Source organism: Hakea prostrata, chromosome 2 (genome assembly GCF_041222555.1).
Source record: "Hakea prostrata isolate BN-2017 chromosome 2, UWA_Hpros_2, whole genome shotgun sequence".
Classification (NCBI taxonomy): Eukaryota; Viridiplantae; Streptophyta; class Magnoliopsida; order Proteales; family Proteaceae; genus Hakea; species Hakea prostrata.
The window spans coordinates 63,125,344-63,145,702 of record NC_142601.1 but is presented as its reverse complement, the minus strand read 5'-3'; the positions used below and the strand labels follow the sequence as shown (position 1 = coordinate 63,145,702).

At 37.8% G+C, this 20,359-nt stretch overlaps 2 protein-coding genes and 1 pseudogene across 2 annotated transcripts; all 3 read left to right on the top strand.

The window, feature by feature from the left end:
* Positions 1 to 1,364: 1,364 nt before the first annotated feature.
* LOC149025594 (protein DMP6 pseudogene) lies at positions 1,365 to 2,018 on the top strand (annotated as a pseudogene).
* Positions 2,019 to 6,712: 4,694 nt separating this feature from the next.
* On the top strand, positions 6,713 to 10,491 carry LOC149025593 (receptor-like protein kinase HSL1). The gene is made up of 2 exons (XM_089145794.1): positions 6,713 to 9,602; positions 9,781 to 10,491. Exons 1-2 carry the CDS (start codon positions 7,019 to 7,021, stop codon positions 10,164 to 10,166), a joined length of 2,970 nt encoding a protein of 989 aa, XP_089001920.1. The 5' UTR covers positions 6,713 to 7,018; the 3' UTR covers positions 10,167 to 10,491.
* A 4,982-nt stretch (positions 10,492 to 15,473) lies between these two features.
* On the top strand, positions 15,474 to 20,277 carry LOC149025592 (NAC domain-containing protein 73-like). The gene is made up of 5 exons (XM_089145793.1): positions 15,474 to 15,539; positions 15,648 to 15,735; positions 15,870 to 16,363; positions 16,469 to 16,658; positions 18,745 to 20,277. The coding sequence occupies exons 3-5, from the start codon at positions 16,199 to 16,201 to the stop codon at positions 19,296 to 19,298; spliced, it is 909 nt and encodes a 302-aa protein (XP_089001919.1). The 5' UTR covers positions 15,474 to 15,539; positions 15,648 to 15,735; positions 15,870 to 16,198; the 3' UTR covers positions 19,299 to 20,277.
* Positions 20,278 to 20,359: the final 82 nt, after the last annotated feature.

Below are 20,359 nucleotides of genomic sequence, written 5' to 3'. Positions count from 1 at the left end.
CAATCTCCACCCTTGTTTCAAAAGTAAGGAACAATTAATATTCCATCATCTTAAAGCCTAGCCCTCCCAAATCATTGAGTCGGCAGAATTTGCCTTTAAAGACCAAGATTAACTACTTGTTCCTCGGAGGGTTTCTTAACCAAATCTTTAGCATATCAAGTCCATTTCTTTGTAAAAAGTTTATGAGACTTCGTAATCAACACCTATAAATGGTATCTTGAGTCTTTTGACTTCATTCCTGTTTTTTAATAAAATACGACTTTGGTTTTTCTATTCTATCCCTTGAATGACAAAGAAATCTTCTGGTCAAGTTGGGTTGTCCAAATCCATATAATCCACCACTTATAGAGCAGGATAAAGCATCAATACGTAGTCCTATGTGGATGACATCTTGGTCTAATCAAAATCTACAAAATTGTATTCTCCTTTTCATTTAATTTTGTTTTATTCCTTTTATCAATGCTTTAACCAATGGTGTCGAGTATAGATACCTTAATAGAAATAGAAATTGTTTGCATCCATAAAAACCATATCATATTGGACTATTTCAAATTTTGTATCAGATGCAATATGGTATGGAAATAGATTATGATTCAAGTGTCAATTTGTATCGAGGTTGTACCACTTATACAGTTAAGGGATATATATGTACAAACATTTTTATCCATAGGTTTAGTTAGAAGGAAACTAAGTACATAACTAGGTTATTCGACGGGCTATTTTGCATTGTCTATACTAATTAATTATAAAATAATTTTCGTACCGTTTAAGACTGTAAAATAGTGATACATAAATGGTTACACTAAATTACATATGGGCCAACTTCCTCAGGGGGTGAGCTTTTTATATTAATGCCACCGAATAGGTGCGAATCCAAGACCTCCCCTAAAGAAGTTGGGTCTTTAACCGCTTTAACATACCACCTTTGGCAAAATCATTGTGAATTTTACCCAATTATGATCTATGAATGAATAAGATGTGGTTAGTAGTTTCAAGATGTAAAATCAATGTGAATTTATATGCATTTATATTTGAAAATAAAAATTAAAATTCATCTCTTGATGTTATCTACCTTATCCTAACAGCTTCAGCCTTTACGCTAACGGATGGAATTAAATCTTTTTCTGCAAAAAGAACTGGTAACCTCTCATTGATAACTGCCCTAATTCTCTCCGATCAAAATCACCCTTCTTCCTCTTTTCCAGTCAAATTTGCTTCTTTCAGTTTCTATTTAAATTCTCTGTTTCAATTGCAGCAACACTTCACTTAATCACCCATTTCAATTCCATTACAAACTCTCAACATTATCGTGAAAAGTGAAAACCCCATTTCAAGATTGATAGAAGAACACAAGAAATCCAAACATGGGATCCTTGGGTGAAGAAGTACTGCACCTCTATGATCAAGAACAGGTTCCTCTCCTAGGATATTCAAAACCTAACACAGTAGCTCCAATTGTTTTCAAGATTGACAGTAACTTGGTACAGATGGTAATTGGTAAGACATTTCGAAACACAGCCAATTTATCCAATCTCCTTCCTACAGGAACAGTGCTTTCATTCCGGCTTCTTTCACCCGTTTTCACTAACGAAGGAGAGTGTAACAAAGCTAGGAATTCTATGACAGAAGTGCTTGTGACCCTTTTTGCTTTAGCTTGCTTTGTATCATCTTTTACAGACAGTTTCAGAGATGATGAAGGGACAGTTCGTCATGGAATAGCAACCATAAGAGGACTCTGGGTGATAGATGGACCACCTGACTGCATTACCCCAGAAAAAGCTTCAGAATTTCGGCTTACAATGGTTGATTTCTTGCATGCTTTAGTGTCAGCTCTGGTTTTTTTCGGAGTTGCATTGCTTGATCAAAATGTGGTGAATTGTTTCTACCCATCACCATCAGAATCAACAAGACAACTCCTCTCAGCAATGCCCTTTGGGTTTGGATTGCTTGGCACTATATGTTTCATCATCTTCCCTACTACTCGTCATGGAATTGGATTTCCCCTCTCTCTTCGTTAACTTGTTTTCCTATTTTTCCGGTGTTTATGTACTTCTCACCTCCTACAATTCTTTGTAGTTTACTATATGGGATTGTGACACGTGGCAAATAATTATCCAACCGTCACAATCCTAAATAGAGATTAGGATGTAAATCCACTTAGATCACCTCATTGATGTCCATATCCACAATTGGATACAAAATTCAGGAAAGAAAAGTTTCTTTGGCTAGTTTGGATTCTTGGGCCCAATAAGCCCACAAATTGGAATTCTCGATATAAGCCCACAACTTGGTAGCAATTGGGTGGGTTCGGTTACATTTGATCCATCTCAAACTTCACCCAACTTAAAATCTACATGGGCCGGAATAAAAGGCTTCATTAACAGCACGTTTGGGCCCAATAAGCCCACAAGAAGAAATTAATTAACATTCAAGCTCAACTTCAACAGCTAAAAAGCTTAAAAATGAACTCCGAGGAGTATAAACCAATTCTTCCACGAAAAATCAATTAATCCACATAGGAGATCAGAGTTCAAATTCGAAGCTTGCCTATATTAATTATATAAAACTCCCCTAAAGATGTAGTCGAAGTACGCATAAGCTATAGTCTGGATGAATCTCAGATCTTGAAAAAAAAAATTATAAATTCTAACTCATCAGAATCCCACGCCCATGAGATAAAAGTGCATAAGATGAAGAGGAAGGTGTGAAAGTGTAATGATTTTACTAGGGAAATGATCATATCTGGTTCATAAGTGTGTCAATTCTAAAGCACTTTTGACACCAAAGTTGGTGGCACTAAAATGAATGCTGATTTTACTGTTCTCAGTGTTACCCTCTTCATCAAATCTTAGCAATTATTTTCTAGTTTGACTGTCTTCTTCAATTTATATACCACAAAACCACAAAAACAGCAATCATGAATGCTTCAAGCCTAATTCTAGACAAAAATGAATGCTAGATTTTTATGTGGACCCTCAAATCAACTCGTTAATGAGAAAATATTGTTTTCATTGTGTGCCTTATACTGTCAATGTTCTGGTTTTATTCCTCTCTGTCACTGTTTTTCAATTAAGACAAGAAATTTGTATAAAGGTGAGTGTTCACATGATTTACCTTAAGCTGTGTTTGTATCTCAAGAAAACAAAAAAAATCACATCATCATGAAAGCCTTCCAAACCTAAACCAGAAGAAGGTTACAATAATGGGTTCCCACAGAGTAAGTACAGAGGAATTGATTCCATGTTTATAGTAATAGTTCCAAGATGAAGTGATGAACCAAAACCACAAGAGGTTGAAATCAAGAATTTGGCTTCCATGGAATCAAAATCACCCTGTGGTGCTCCTGCATCACTAACTTCAACATCATGGTGACTGATCAGTAAATTATTTTATTGATGTGAAGTTAGTGATACAGAGTCACTGAGATCATGGATTTGATTCCATGGGAGTTAAAAGATTCCAGCTCTCTACAACTATAGTGGTTTATGTTCATCTTGAAACTATTACTCATTTTTGGCATCAATTCCTCTACTTATATTCTCTTACCCCCTAAGAAAATTTGAGTTCTAGGCAGCATAGTTTCTTAGTAACAGTAATTTCCATCAGTCACTCATGGAATGGGGTATCAGTCATTTTCTTTTGTTAGTTATGAGGTAATTAGTCATTTCTTCTACAAGTAAAAGGTCAAAAAGTGTGGGCCAATATTAGACTTGTAATTTGTTTTAATGCTCAAAAACCCATGATTTAGGGTTAAATGACCATTCTTCTTTTGCCATGTGAAGCTATTTTGGATTACAAGACTAAACATCACTGAATAATCCAAACAAGCATTTGTGATGAGCTGTGACGTTTTCATTCTTTGTTTTTGATTGGTTTTCAAAATATTCATTAATAAGGTAAATTAGGGTCCCATTGTATTAACTAATCATTCATACAGAATGCACAGATAGACTCTAAGAGCCCAATAATTTTTGGCGAGAGATTATTTGGGCATCTTGACTTCAATGTTTACAAAGAAATGAAGCATTGAGTAGGTTAAATATTCTTGTAAATTAGCTAACAGACTCTTTTTCAATCTTGTCTTGTCATGTCAGCAACAAATTTGCATTAGCACAACAAAAGGTTTACAGCTAAGTGTTCATGTTTGGGCTCTGAATGAGGATTTGATTATGGTTATACTTTTTTCTTTCTGTTTTCTTACGCTTCACCATTTCAACAGTAAAAAGTAAAATGGATAAGTGCTGTGTTCTCCTCAAATTTTGTTGCTTTGGTTCTAAAATAAAATAATTTTGAATTGAGTCCCTTAGAATCTTGATGGATTGTGCAATCTAATGGATCCTTTTCTAATTTTATAGAGCAGTGGAAATAAGCTCACTAGTTTACCAGAAGGAAAAAAAAGAAAAAGAAATAAGCTCACTATTTTTTTAATACCATGACTGTCACCTTTGGCGTTTTGAAAGTTGGAATGTGTCTGTTGGGTCTTTTTTCCCCCTTCTCTCATCTCTCCTTTTGAAGCTTTTTGGTTCTTTACTTGGAAACTCTTATTCTGTATAAAGGGATAGGTCTCATTTAATATCTCAATACAACAAGTCCAACCTTTGCAAATAGAATCAATGGCTTGTCCTTTTTTTAAATACCTGAAAGCATCAACTCATGGTGGTGGTGGTGGTGGTGGTAGAGAAAAGAGTGAAAAGAAGGCCCTCTTCTAATTCATTCTGGGTGGTCCAAAGCCAGCCAGCCACCAGAGTAGGAGAAGATGTTGCCAACCCACTCATTAACTCAATCAAGTGTCAACATCATCTTTTAAGTTATTTTTCTTTCTTGCTTTCTAGATATAACTAATTTGTTTCATTATTGATGGAAGTGGTCATCATCTCTTCTTCTGAATTAAGTAATTTTGATGGGTAAAGATTGAATCTGGCCCTGGCCCACTAAAGGACTGAACAAATCAGTTTAGCTCTAACCCCCTTAAGGTTTGGGCCACATAAACCTTTTCCTGTGTTTGGTTATCACACAATAAGGAAGATCAGATAGAAATTAATAAACTGTTCTGGAATCTGGGCTAGACTCAACAATAATCCAACTGAGATTTGCAGTTTTTCTTATAGGAAACTGCCCTTTAGTGGGTCTAGAGATTCTAGCATTTGAACTGAATGAGCTTTAATCATCAGCTTGGTCCTATCATAAAGAGGAGGGAATTTTCTCATTTTGATATGTTTTCTCATTACCCGAAACTAGTGTGATTTACATACCAACTAAAGCAACCTTGGTTGTTTTATTTGAATTACATCAACCTAAAAGAATTCTTTATATTTCAATTCTCATCAAATATATAAACTTGGCTGATTGTAATTTCAAGTCTAGTTTATGATCAAGTTAAGTTTCACAACAAAGACATTTTCAGGATCTCAAATAAAAACATTTATTTTTGAGAACAGTTGCATGATCATGCATGAACTGTATTCCCAATGCACAAGGATCTTGTGTTTAGCTTGGTTTATGAATGATCAGATATACAGATATACATAACGACCTTACCCTTATTTCCAGAGAAACTATTTCTAAGACAGTAAGAATCATTTGACAAATGCATATAGCAATGGGTGTCATGTCAAACTAGACATAACTCCTATTTACTGTTGCAGAAACATAAAACCAAAAACCCATATCATGCAATGCTTGCCATGTTTCCCCTCCTAGTGACAACACACATTGAATGCGTTTTGTGATTGAAATTCATTAATGAAATTAACATGTCTACTATATTTTGGTTGTCTGTTACAGTGCTACCTTCCAATAATGCAAGGTCCTCTAACTATTCAAAGCTTTGGTTTCTAGCAAGCTTAGCTTTAATATTTCACTTGTCTTTCTAAAACAAAAGACAAAAACTAATAATGCATGCCAGGTTTATAGATTGCTCTCCATGCATGTATTTAGACTTGAAGATTGTTTTGACAATGAGAAATATACATGCTTGCTTATCTTTTATTTGAGATGAAAATGAACTCTTGTGCACATCTTTAGAGGATTTTTTTTCTGTTACCAAACGCGTCTTTTTGGAAAAAAAATCTGAAGCAAATGTTAAAAGTTGGTACAGCATTGGAACATATAAAGAAGGATAGAACATGTTGAACAGTGATTTAGAATTTTAACCGAAGTTTAATCATGGTGATTAGATACAACAGATGAGGAGGAATCATTAAAAGCATTGGCTGTCATAGTGTCATGGCTTTGGTCCATTGGGTTAAGGAGGAGAGAAGTGGGTCAGGGTCACCCAACCGAATAAAGTTTCAAACCAACCAAACAACCAACCAACCAAGCCATGTTCTTGGTCCAGGGTGTGGGACAATGATTTCCTTATTCAGCAATTTTCTTTCCCAGAACAATCCCAACACTTGAATTGGTATTCACTGTAGAAGATATTGGAAAAGCAAAACTTTCGACAAATGCCACTGTTATTTTTCCCCCCAATTCCCACTTTACTAACAATAGAAAGGAAATTTTCTCAGGGAATCAATCCATTAGAAAGTCACCCAAACAAACACACGCCTAACTGCGCATGTACAGAGAACAATGAATGAGAAGTGGGGGGGGGGGTACGAAATTCGATTATAGAACCTTTCTTTGTTTGTTAAAAGGTAATTAACATGTTCTAAGCGGTTTCCCCAGAACCAAAGTGGTGTGAGACAAAGGTGGAACAACCAAACAGCATGTTAACCGTCAAGTCCTGCACGCCGGCGGTGTGGCTTTTACTGAAACATGTATAGAGTAGAGCTTAGCAGAGAGTATCCAACGCATGGGGAACTCACTGATGTAGCTGTCGCTGCTCGCTGGGCCTGAGACTGCCTTTTTGGTTTTTACAATTACAGTTACCATCTTTGTTCTCACAAGTCCAACCTGTAAATAGAAGAACCACTTCAACTCCTTCCTTCATCATCTCTCCCCCTCAGCGTCAAAGAAAAAACAAGTCTTTGCTTTCTTCTTCTCACCCTTTCTCTTCAACCGAGAGGAGGAGACAATGCTTCTCTTGCTATGGGTTCTTCTTCTCTCTTCAAATCTTGTTCTCTCTCTCAACCAGGAAGGGTTCTACCTGCAGGAGGTGAAACAGGGCTTTGATGACCCAGATGGAGTGTTCTCCAACTGGAACAGCAGAGACGACAATCCATGTAAATGGAGAGGCATCAAATGCGATTCCGTCACCGGTTCTGTCAGCTCCGTCGACCTCTCCAGCACCAACATCTTCGGACCTTTTCCTACCATTCTCTGTCACCTCCATAACCTCTCTTACATCTCACTCTACAACAATTCCATCAACTCTTCTCTCCCAGATGAAATCTCTGCGTGCCGGAATCTCCGGCATCTCAACCTCGGTCAGAACCTTCTTGTGGGTGCCCTTCCCTCTTCTCTCTCCGACATCCCAAGTCTCCTCCACCTCGACCTCACCGGGAATAACTTCTCCGGCAATATTCCGGTCAGCTTCGGCCGATTCCCACGTCTCGAGGTGCTCTCACTCGTTGGTAATCTCTTCAATGGAACCATTCCGTCGTTTCTGGGAAACATTTCCACGTTGAAACAGCTAAATTTGTCATACAACCCGTTCGCACCGAGTCGAATCCCTCCGGAACTCGGTAACTTGACTCGTCTCGAAATTCTCTGGCTCACTCAGTGTAATCTCGTGGGTCAGATTCCAGACTCGCTCGGCAGGCTTCAGAACTTGCAGGACTTGGACTTGGCCATTAACAATCTTCACGGTCCCATTCCCATCTCCATTACTAACCTTTCGAGTGTTGTACAGATTGAGCTCTACAACAATTTTCTATCGGGTGGGCTACCTGCTGGAATGTCGAATTTGAAGGCGTTGCGAAGATTGGATGCTTCTGTGAACAACTTGAAAGGAACGATTCCGGACGAGTTGTGTGAATTACCTCTAGAATCGCTCAACCTGTATCAAAATCGGTTCGAGGGAACTTTTCCTGCGAGCATTGCCATGTCTCCCAACCTTTTTGAGTTGAGGATTTTCGGGAACCGGCTTAGCGGAGAGTTGCCCAAGGATCTTGGGAAGTATTCCCCGCTGCAATATCTTGACGTTTCGGAGAATCAATTCTCGGGCGAAATACCGGCGAATTTGTGTGCAAAAGGCTGTCTTCAAGAGTTTCTTCTCATCTCTAACATGTTCTCTGGGCAGATTCCAGAAAGCCTCGGTGATTGTTTAAGCTTGACGAGAGTTCGCTTGATGGGTAATCGGCTATCCGGTGAGGTTCCTGCGGCGTTCTGGGGTTTGCCCAATGTGAGTCTACTCGAGCTTGTCGGAAACTTGTTCGCTGGTGAGATATCGAATATGATCTCTGGGGCTTCTAGTCTTTCCGTTTTGCTTATCTCTGGAAACAGGTTTAGTGGACGCATACCAGATGAAATTGGAATGTTGGAAAGTCTTGTTGTGTTCTCTGGTGGTGATAACAGCTTTACTGGGCCTCTCCCTCCTACATTGACAAGGCTCACTGAGCTCACTAGGCTGGACCTTCACAACAATGAACTTTCTGGTGAGCTTCTGTCTGGTCTCTTGTCTTTAAAGAACCTTAATGAGCTGAATCTTGCGAACAATGAGCTTTCTGGGAAAATCCCAGTTCAAATTGGTAGCTTGCCTGTGCTCAATTATCTCGATCTCTCGGGAAATTTGTTCTCTGGAAATATTCCTCTTGAGTTGCAGAACTTGAAACTGAACAGATTTAATTTTTCAAACAACCGCCTATCGGGAGACCTTCCTCCTATCTTCGACAAGGAGACTTACAGAGATAGCTTCTTGGGCAATCCAGGCTTGTGTGGGGATCTACCTGATCTCTGTCCCAGGGGAAGTCGAGCTAGGAACCAAGGTTTCGTTTGGTTGCTTCGTTCAATCTTTATACTTGCGGGCATGGTCTTCATTATTGGATTTGGGTGGTTCTACTGCAAGTATAGAAGTTTCACTAACGTGAAGAATAGTACTGACAAATCGAAATGGACTCTGACTTCGTTCCACAAACTGGGTTTCAGTGAATACGAGATCTTGGATTGTCTGGACGAAGACAATGTTATCGGCAGTGGAGCTGCTGGGAAGGTCTACAAGGCTGTACTAAGTAACGGAGAGGCAGTAGCTGTGAAGAAGCTCTGGGGAGGTTCAAAGAAGGATGAGAGCGGTGACATTGAGAAAGGTCAGGTTCCAGACGATGGTTTTGAGGCAGAGGTTGAGACATTGGGGAAGATTAGGCACAAAAATATTGTCAAATTATGGTGTTGCTGTACTACCAGAGATTGCAGGCTTCTTGTTTATGAGTATATGCCCAATGGAAGCTTGGGTGATTTGCTGCACAGTAGCAAAGGAAGCTTGTTAGATTGGCAAACAAGATATAAGATTGCAATGGATGCAGCCGAGGGGCTTTCGTATCTTCATCACGATTGTGTCCCTCCAATTGTTCACAGAGATGTGAAGTCAAACAATATCTTGTTGGATGGGGATTTTGGGGCGCGAGTGGCAGATTTCGGGGTTGCTAAGGTGGTTGACATGATCGGGAAGGGACAGAAATCCATGTCCATGATAGCTGGTTCATGTGGTTACATTGCTCCAGGTTTGTCATTCCATCTCTCAATCAGTTTGCTATAGCTTAATTTAAACATAATTGATTTCTTTATTCTGTAGATTTGTGGATTTTATTAGCTAGCAGATTGCATATATCTTTCTTCTTTTTTATTAGCTGATACTACGTATTGGTAGCTTCTCTGAACTTGTATTTAAATTTGATGCAGAGTATGCTTATACTCTTCGGGTGAATGAGAAGAGTGACACATACAGTTTTGGAGTGGTTATTCTAGAGCTGGTTACAGGAAGACTCCCCGTAGATCCTGAATTTGGGGAGAAGGATTTGGTGAAGTGGGTCTGCGTGACCTTGGATCAGAAAGGAATTGATCATGTGATTGATCCAAAGCTTGAGTCTTGTTTCAAGGAAGAGATCTGCAAGGTCCTTAATATTGGTCTCCTCTGCACTAGTCCGCTTCCGATAAACCGTCCCTCAATGAGAAGGGTGGTGAAGATGCTGCAAGAAGTGAGTCCTGAGAGCATCAATCAGAAAAAGGATGGGAAGTTAACCCCATATTTTTACGAGGAGGCCTCTGATCATGGAAGTGTAGCTTGAGATTGTCATTAAGGAATTTTCAATACTGTGGAGAAAAGGTAGAGCAGTTTGGTTTATGCTTCTATGTTCTTCAATCAACTAGCTGTTCATTCTCTCATGAGGGAATGGAATTCGGAAGGAGGATGAAGGATGATTTGTTTTTTTCACACTGTAAATTTATTGATCACCTCAAAGTATTTCTTCAACACATTTTGTGGAGTTACCACATGTAGTAGTAGCTGCTCACTGAGACAGTGTTCTCTTCAAAGTGATCTTTCAACATTTGCCCTAGTGATGCTATATGTAATTGAGTATTAGTATGAAATATGGAAAAAGCTTCCACTCATGGTACTTCAATATTTTTCTTCCTGATCTGATCTTTTACTTCAATCCTCTTCTCATTCATGTGTAAAAATTGAGAGAGCATTGGCTTTGCTAGTTTGCTACCCTCCTGAGCACTTGTCATTCCTGTGTAAAATTAGTGAGGATTGGCTTCCATACCCTAGAGGGCACTTAACCAATTTGTTTAATACAGCTCTGCTCTACTTAATGCAGGTAGATGGATATTGTTATGTTGTTTCTTCTCTGGGCCCTCCCATTAAGTGTGAATGGTGGTCCCTTGTGTCTTTTATCAGCACCATATATTAAGGCTGTTTAAAGCTTCTGTCCAGCCATCCCAAAGTTGTCTAGAGAAGTCCAATCCATTCCTAACAACAGGATTTTCTTTTATCCCATCAAATGCAAGAGAAGATTTGAAGTCTTATTTCTTTGAAGAAGAAGATTGAATCTGCATCTGGGAATTAAATACTACCCATGGAATTCAAAAAGGTTCCTGTTTCTTTAAATGTTATTCTCCAATCAAGGACATTGTGCTCCCAACTAACTCTTGACTGTTATAAAAGCCTCTTTTTTCGCTGGAAGATAATTTTTATAGAATTTTACTACCCGCTTTACAGTGAGTTTTTTCACCATATCCTGGTTTCTGAAGTTTGAACTAGCTTTTTTATTTCTTCTGATTTCCCAATTCAACAGAGAGTTGGGCCAGAGTACTATTTCTGTCCTTGTGGCCTGTGCAGAGATTTTATATCTAAGCAAATCTCTCTCTCTCTCTCTCTCTGTGTGTTTCTGTGTGGGGGGAGTCTTGTCTCAGTGAAGAAGAGAATTGGATGGTTAAGTCAGAAGGCCAAGGTGCCCAGGGATCTTCATGATAGCCACTTACTTGGTCAACAGTGGTTTCATATAATAGCCACCATCACATCCTCATGTGCCTGCTGAAGCTCTGAGTTCATGCCTTCTGTCACGAGCTAAAAGAAGCTCCCTTTTCCTGGGCTATTTGTTAATAGAAAAATATTGTCATTTTACAGATCACATCTGGTATTACCAGGCTATACCAGCATGCAGCATAGGGATAAGACACAAGGCAAACTGGTAGCGACGCATGAGTACATGACCACTGGCTCTTCAGTCTTCATGTTATTCTCTGTATATTTTTGGCACGCCATGGTTCCTTCTCCTGGGTCTGATGACTCTGATCCGTCTGAGGCGTCTGACCTTGGAAACTGTTCAAATGCTCTAGCAAAATCCCTATAAAATGCAATAACCAGACAAGGGCAGTGCAATAGTGACAAGTGAATTCCAAAAGTAATGAAAGATTTGACACTGTGATTTCTGTTCTTTGGAATTCTCATTACTGAAACCAGGGCGACACTTGTCCCTTGGTGACAGATTACTTGCAGTTCACAACTTCACAGAGAATCCTCAGTCGCATAACAGAGTTGGATGGGATGGTACATTGTGTCAGAAATCAGAATTTTGTTGACCAGCCCATAAGCCCATTTATTCCCCTATTACATCTCACTGTTGGAGAAAATCCTGCGCAGTCCAGCCCAGCCAAGAATAGACCACCACGAGTTTCAGAAAGAGGCCCATGTAAACCAAACCAGCCTATCGGTTGATCAGATAATCAGATCGTGGGATATGCCTTGAGAAACTAATTGGCTTTTCACCAAAAAAAAAAAAAAAACTAATTGGCCAAAAATAAGCTCAAACTAGTTCACTTTCTTTATCTTTTGACTAGCTTATAAAATTCACGTAAGGAAAGCTAAGATGAACCCAATAAAGGATGCAAATTGGCCCTAGGGTTTCTAAATATGAAAGATTATTGGGTCTATTTCTGACAAAAAAATAGGCCATCTATTTCTCTCTGGATGAAGGACGCGTGCCCATCAATCACATCTAAAGTTTGAGATTAAATTAAATAAAAAAATTTATATCTTTTAAATCTTACCTCAACCTTTGGATGATTTGATGGACAAGTGTCCTTCATCCAGAGAAAATTGATGATCCATTTTCTTGTCAGAAATGGACAAGATAAAATTCTTTCTAAAAATCCAGGTCAAACCATGTCTTATAGCCTAGGCCCAAACTGACCCAAGGTTGGGCTAGAATATCTCAATCCAGGCCCAATTTTGTTGCTTAATTTTGAAAGGGTGATTTTATCTGCTAAAAATTTTAAAGGGGGTGATTTTATATATATATATATATTTGCCGAGGGGTGGGGAAACTATTACATTTACTATAAACAAGAGTTGAATTTTGATTGCTTCACTAAGAGACATTGATCAAATCCATTTGAATTGATACAATCTTTTACTTACTAAAGAATTGGTAACGTTATATTTTAACTAAAATTCCAGTATAGAAATTAAATATTCTTTCATTGCTACCTACCAATGAGAAAAAGAAATACCCTTTCATGGCGGATGTAATCTCATAATTGAATTCATGGTTACGATAAATTCTACTAATAATAAGAACGTAAATCATCTCGTATTCTAGTCAAAGACATTGTTTGGTTGCAAGGGAAGGGAAGTGAAGTGAATCATGAACTCATGCACTTGCATAAAATTTATATCACATTTTATTTCTTTAATAACTTGTTTTATATTGAATAACAAACTATCGGGTTAGAAAATAGAAGTCTCAATCTAGAAGATTCTTGTTCCTATTCAATGATTGGACTTCTGACTTTTGCACAAGGTATATTAGAATACAAGTGCACGGAAACTTTCATGGATGGACCAGCCACCAGAAACTTCACTAAAAAGGAAAAATAATTATATCCAATAACTATAATAATTAATAAAGATTTTAAATATGATGCCTAGCTATATGCCACCAAGTAATACGTGGCAGCAACACGTAAACAAATGTAGCTTCACGACTCACAAGACATGCAATATTGTCTTGGTCCACGTTGTGTCTTCTAAATCAATTGCCAAGTCACGTGGTTTTCATGCATGCATGCAAGCAAGCTAGCTAGATTTCCCACGTCAGCAGCTCAGCTTCAAAAGATAAACTAGACCCTCCCCTGCATCGCGACCTACGGTTGTATACACTACACTGCCCAAAGCTTATCATTTAGAGTGGATTACAAGAAACTCTATACATTTATACTATTTAAGAATTTTTCGGTGAAGAGATTAATAATATATGATGAGGAAAGAATAAATAAACAAGAATCAGTTCGGTTTAAACCGGATTCGATCGGCACAACGAACTAGACGCTGCGGTTCAAACTTAGAACCAGCCGCGGCCAGTTAGACCAACCAAGTCAAAGTCGGTTGGATAAATACAAAGATTGAATAATAAGGTAAATCTGAATAAGATTTCAGCCTAAGAAACAGTATTCAACCAGGACTCTACTACTCATGTTCGAGTAGGGCTCAAGGACTAAGATTCTAATCACAACTTAACTAGGGTTTGAGTCTCATTCAAACTCGTCCATAGAAAATCTATAAAAAGATAAAGGAGCACAAGAGAAAGGTACGCTAAATATAATTATCACTATTGGTATTATTATTGTTCATTACTTTCTTGTCTTCCTTAGTCGGATTTCTATAATGGATATTTTATTTAGGGACCTTTTTATTTATGTTAGCTGATTTTATTTGATTATATTATTATTTTCTCTAGATGTTTTTACCTATATAAGAAGTTTCCATTAATTTCTTAACGAGAAAGGCAATGTATATGACGTGAATGACCGATATATGGTATGACTTGTTTACTTCGAGAGTGACATAACTTATCAACTACGTATGCGTCAGATACTAATCGAACCCTAGAAGAATTAAACTGATATGACAGTCTTAAGACTCTTAGGTTAAGATTTTGTGACACCGAAATCATGCCAATGACATTGAAACCGATATGACACCAAACTGGACCAAACCAAAATAACCCATTAAGAAATGGATGACTACCTAAATTCATATAAACACACTTCATATTTACTCAAACAGTTACGGAGTAAATCAAAATCAAACCCCATTAAGAGAAATTAAAACAAATCGGTCCATCCTTATTGGATCATGGTTCTGGTCCACTCGTATTTTACTAAAATTGTGTCGGCCAATTGGCAGTTCCTAGAACTAGAAGTACGTGTTTCACAGCAGACCGAAACCAAACCGAAACATTAATTGCAATTGTACCAGTTTGGGTCAATATTTAAAGCGAAATTGCCAACATGCCAACCGTGATAAACGATCCAGTTGGTTGTGTGTCACTTCGCAAGACAATCAAAGTTGCTGTTGGTTGCTTTCATGGAAAATGGATTGGATGTTTCACATTTTCCTGTACAGTGTGTTACAAGATCCAAACAGTACTTCCCTTGCTTTCGCACTTAAAAGTTAAAACCCTATTTTGATAATACAATCTCCTCGTTCCCATAGATTTCAATAATTTCGGTGGTATCTTTAATTTAGGCTTCCTTGGGAGAGAAGCCAATCTCACATATTTGGCTTCTTTCTTTGAATTTTGACCATTGACATCATTAAATACGAAATTGCATCCGTCAACTTAGAAGACCAGTCTTTATTGTTTACCTATCAAGGGATACTCGTGGTATGATAGTATATGTTTCTCTTATATATTTTTCTACCATACAATACAATAAGGTGGTATTTATATGAAATCTATTGAGATTTTATTTATAGGTGTTTAAAGGTGGGTCCGCTCTTATTGTGCAATGAAAAAACGAAAGAGAAGCATGTACCTCTACCTTAACGAGTACATGATTCAAACTCGTAGAAAATAAGAAACGAAGAGACGAGGAGATTGTGAGTAGGTTTCTTGAAGAATATGAGAAGTCTACGTAAAGAAATAGTGAGAATTATTGGACAAGTTCTTGTGAAATTTTTTTCGGGTTTCCTTTAGAAATAGTAGAAATATATGGCTTTAAAGACACTTTAAGGGTGACATTCGAGCTGAAATCTTCCTTTCTCTCTATACAATATCTATCTTTCGCTGTCTGAGTGTGTGTTTGTGAAGCTCTTAGAACCCAGGGACTCTTAAGAGGGTGAAACTGAAACGTCTCTGTGTCTCAAGAATCAGGTTGCCCCATCTCCACTCAACACTTCTTTTTGTATTTTTTTTTAATATGGTTTTACACCTTTTGCTGTTCTTTTCTTTTCATTTCTTTAATGGGAATGTTTTTAACAGGCCAGATCTCATTTGAACCGCCTTTAGACAATTAAGAAGGAACCCAAAATTCTTCATATACAGTTGTAACAGTTCTACTTTCATACATGTAAGGATTACAAAACTTGAGTCCCAAGCAACTCTTTTTATTTTTTCTTTTTTGGATTTTGTATATCTAGAAAATCCTGCACCTGCACCTTCATCTTCACTTCTGTTGTCTTTTTGCTTGCTGTTGTGGTATAGTTTTCCTGTTATCCTCTCTCTCTCGCGCGCGCCAAGAAAATTATTATTTCTTTTGAAGAGGGAAAGATCTAAGAGGTGAGGAAAACTAAGTTCAATCTCATTCAATCATCATAACTGGGGAGACAAAAAGGTGCAGAAAGAACTCATTTCCTTCCCTTACTTCTAATAAGAAGTCTGCTCCAAGGAAACATTCTTTACTAGACACAATCTGCTTTTCTTCTTCTCTCGCTCTCCCTCTCCCTGCTTGAAATTTTGGTTTGTTTGGAGAATTGGAAGAAACGGGAGGGGAGGGAGATTCAGTGTGGAATGGGAATAAGAAGAGGAAGGAGATGACATGGTGTAACGATGACTGCGATGTTAACAGAGCTGTCGTTGGGCATCGAAGTAGCTCTTCTCCATCTCCCACCACTGCTGTTGTCGCTCATGAAAAACACAATCAAGCCCGCTTCACCATCTGCCCTTCCTGTGGCCACCAGTTATCATCTCAAGAACAGGTTTCTTGTTAAACCTTCATATATATAGATCTTATTCCTTTATAAGATTGTCAACAGACCTGGGTTTTTTCCATTTCTAATGATCTTTTTTGAAATTAAAATCAGGCTGCAATTCATGACCTTCCTGGTCTACCGGCTGGAGTGAAGTTTGATCCAACAGACCATGAGTTGCTGGAGCATCTGGAGGGGAAGGTTCGTTCTGATACTCAGAAGCTTCACCCTCTCATCGATGAATTCATTCCTACCCTTGATGGGGAGAATGGGATATGTTACACTCACCCTGAGAAGTTACCAGGTGACAAAACTCTTCATTTCCATTATTAATGATTTCCAGTTTTCATAGCTTTGTGGTTGTGGTTACCAAAAAAGAAGAAGAAGCATGCACGCGGTTTAGATACATGCACGCATTAATTTCACCTTAAATGGAGCATGCATGGACGCGTGAATCTTCACATTTGAACTAATTAGTTTATCTTTATTAACTTTTTATTTTTTTTTATTTATTATTTTTTGGGTAGAAATTTTTTGATCAATATATATATCTATTAGAGCATACACCACAACCTCATGCATATTCATAATACCATTATATAGCAATTATTTTTGGTAGAAATATTGTAAATTAGATTAACTAAAATGTTGTATCCAAATGAGGTCAATTTTGTCATATTATTTTTATGTTGTTAAAACGGGATGACATGCGCAAACAAAAGGGAAGGACTACATAACATTAACCAAGCAACCAGCTAGCTCCTCCTATAGGATCCCTGGCAACCCGGGAGGAGGATCCAGTAAGAACATAGTTGAGCTAACATTATGCATATCAAATTAGAATTTGAATAACATAACTACTTGCTAAATTTTCACCAGTTGCATAGGTTAATATAAGTATTTTTTTTATTGACATTGCTTAAGCATCAAAATAATTTGTAACCTAACATTTTTGACCTTCAAATATAAAACACATGGGTGTTTTCATCTGTGATGCTAGACCTACTATTCCTCATTAATGCTCAAAAGCATATCCTTTGGTGATCACACAATGGTGAGTCGATTTCAAATTATTATTAACACTTTTTTAAACTTGACTTTTATAAATATTTTTTTCTTTCTAATTATTAACACAAGAAGTATGAGTGTTTTTACATGTAGTATTGTATAGAACTTGGCGTATGTGCATTATTTATTTCTTGCGGTTTTGGAGATGTTTATGTACGGTTTAGAAATTTCTTGTTATTCCGTACATATTATGGTTGAATATTGTCATTCTCAACAAGGTTTCGTGAGTCCATTACATTCGTAAAAAATGATCGCAAAAAAAGTAATCGTGAAATAAAATTTTCATTTATGTTGGTGCTCAAAATAATGTCATTGGGCTTAATTAACATTAATGCCATGGACCACACAATAATGGAAGACTCTTTACACTAATAAAATATAGGAAGGGCTGCTCTAAAGGCTACACCAATAATTAATTCGTCTTTCTACCTATGTCTTCCAGCCACCTCTTTTGATAAATAAAATCCTCTTCTAGATGATGTGAACTAAAAGTAAAATATTTCTCAAAAGGAAAATAAACATCACTCACCCTATCTCCTTTTACATGGGGCCAACAAAATGACCACTACACCTCTCCCTATGATTTTTCATGCACGCAATCCCTTTACCCCCCTTTCAACCCCCACTCCCCTGTTGGTTTAGGGACCATTTATGTGGCTTGACAACAACCTTATTTTATGTACCATTTTCATCATGTAGAATATTTTCAGTCTTACTTATGGGTTGTTATTCAAATTATTACTATACAATGATTTCTTGGATCTGTGAAAGTAATTTACTAATAGGAATTTGGGTGTTGCATAAATGTAGCATTTATTTAGATTTATGGTGGTTAAGTATTCAACTCTATATATTGAAGCTATTATGTGAAGATGCTTAACTAGTATATCAAGGCACCCAATTCAAAGTTGTAAACCTACCAAACAAACTTGATAATAATACAATATATGACCCTTCCTCTTGTTTCAATTTTCCTTGGCAGATGGTGGAAACATGGTTAGTGTCCAATCCTAAAATCATTAGGTTGGTTGCATTTTTCTTATACCCTCTTTCCATGAGAATCATATATACCTACACTTGCCTACCCAGGAAAAGGAAACAAGAATAATAATGATTTGATTTAGGGCTTCACAACTCTTGGATGTGATATTGCATTCTTTCTACATTGCAATTGTGTGTTTTGCTTATATTAATTGTGACATGCATGATTCATGATAGTGCAAACCCCCATACCCATCTCACCCTCAACAAAAAAGGGGGTGGGGGAGGGAAGGGGAAAAGAAGAGATTTATGATGTGTACCTGCTTGTTGTGTTCATGCAGGAGTAAGCACAGATGGCTTAATCCGCCATTTCTTCCATCGACCTTCCAAGGCATACACAACAGGAACTCGAAAGCGGAGGAAGGTGCACACAGATGCCGATGGTGGTGAGACGCGATGGCACAAAACAGGCAAGACTAGGGCAGTTTTGGTGGGAGGAAGTGTGAAAGGGTACAAGAAGATACTTGTTCTATACACAAACTATGGCAAACAAAGAAAGCCTGAGAAGACTAATTGGGTGATGCACCAATACCACCTTGGGACAAATGAGGAAGAGAAGGATGGAGAACTAGTGGTGTCTAAGGTATTTTATCAAACACAGCCTAGGCAATGTGGTTCAATTATGATAAAGGACTCACTTCCTAGTACTCAGAGCGAGCATGATGATGGCTCAAATAATAATTTAAGGGACACCACCTCAACCCTAGTTGATGAATTCTATAATCCCTCATCAGTACTAATCTCCTATGATCAAGGCAACCATGCTAGAGTAAGCCCTTCTCAGCTAATGCCAAATTTTGTGGTCCATGCTGATGGGTCTTCGTTTCTTCATTAAAAGATCTCTCAGTACTATTGCTAACCATGAAAACAGAAGCAACCGAAAGATGTGAAAATCAGGAGGAAGAGTTTATGTATTAGTATTGAGAATAAATTATTCCCATTGATATTTATATAAAGACCAATAGAAAGGAGGGTTTTACTTTTACCCCAAAAATAGAAAGGAGGGGAGTAATAAAAACAAAGTGGGTTCTTGAGGAGTTTCTATTAATTATAGAAGAGAAGATAAAAGAAATGAAGATTCTGCAATAACAGTTTTTGCTTTCTTGCAGAATTTTAGTAGGCTTCTGTTTGATGAACTTACTTGATAGGTTGTTTAGATGGGTGGTGGGCCTTCATGTATGGAAAGTAATGTTTTGTTGATAGGTGTGGCATCTTAGCAACCTGGTAGGACCAGGTGGTGGAATAATGTGGTGATTTCATAATATTGAATGGGTGAGATGCTTCTGTACACTTACAAACTGTACTTTGTCAACGCATCGTCTCTGTTTCGGAAATCAAATGCTGCCTTGTTGCTCATTTCAACCCCTGAGGGAAGTTGTAAAACTGAAATTTGCAACAACTTCCATTTTTTTTTTGCTTTGAAGTCTCATAAACTTCAGCTTCAGTTAAAAAGAAAAACCCACTAGCCCAATTATGAAATGCAGAGGAGGATCTGTTGGACTTCAATTTGGCGCTCGCAGCTCCAATGGACCAATGGCTGAAAAGTGTGTTATATTATCCCTGACATTATTCCCTGGTTCGCTCTGGAGTTAGTCGCTGGCATTCGAGATCTCTTGCAACAGTTTGATTATTTTGTATTTCATCACCATGTTTAGGAGTTAAATACTGGTGTTGATCTTTTGACGAATTTTTGTTGCTCTGTAAATGAAGTTCTTTTCTTCCCTCCTAACGTTCCTGATGAGGGATGACCTTGCTTGGTTAATCAGGAATGATGTGGATGGTATTATCGTATGTAATTTTGTCTCTGTTCTTAATACAAAGCTATCTTCAAAAAAAAAAACAATCCTCAACCCCAAAACTCCACTCTATATTCGGGAGAGGATTGATGATAGTATT

What these genes read in the sequence shown, in the direction of transcription:
- LOC149025593 (XM_089145794.1), top strand. Translation starts at nt 7,019, where the DNA reads ATGCTTCTCTTGCTATGGGTTCTTCTTCTCTCTTCAAATCTTGTTCTC. An exon ending in ATGTGGTTACATTGCTCCAG is followed by an intron (nt 9,603 to 9,780) that starts GTTTGTCATTCC and finishes AATTTGATGCAG; the next exon opens with AGTATGCTTATACTCTTCGG.
- LOC149025592 (XM_089145793.1), top strand. Translation starts at nt 16,199, where the DNA reads ATGACATGGTGTAACGATGACTGCGATGTTAACAGAGCTGTCGTTGGG. An exon ending in AGTTATCATCTCAAGAACAG is followed by an intron (nt 16,364 to 16,468) that starts GTTTCTTGTTAA and finishes AATTAAAATCAG; the next exon opens with GCTGCAATTCATGACCTTCC. An exon ending in TCACCCTGAGAAGTTACCAG is followed by an intron (nt 16,659 to 18,744) that starts GTGACAAAACTC and finishes GTGTTCATGCAG; the next exon opens with GAGTAAGCACAGATGGCTTA.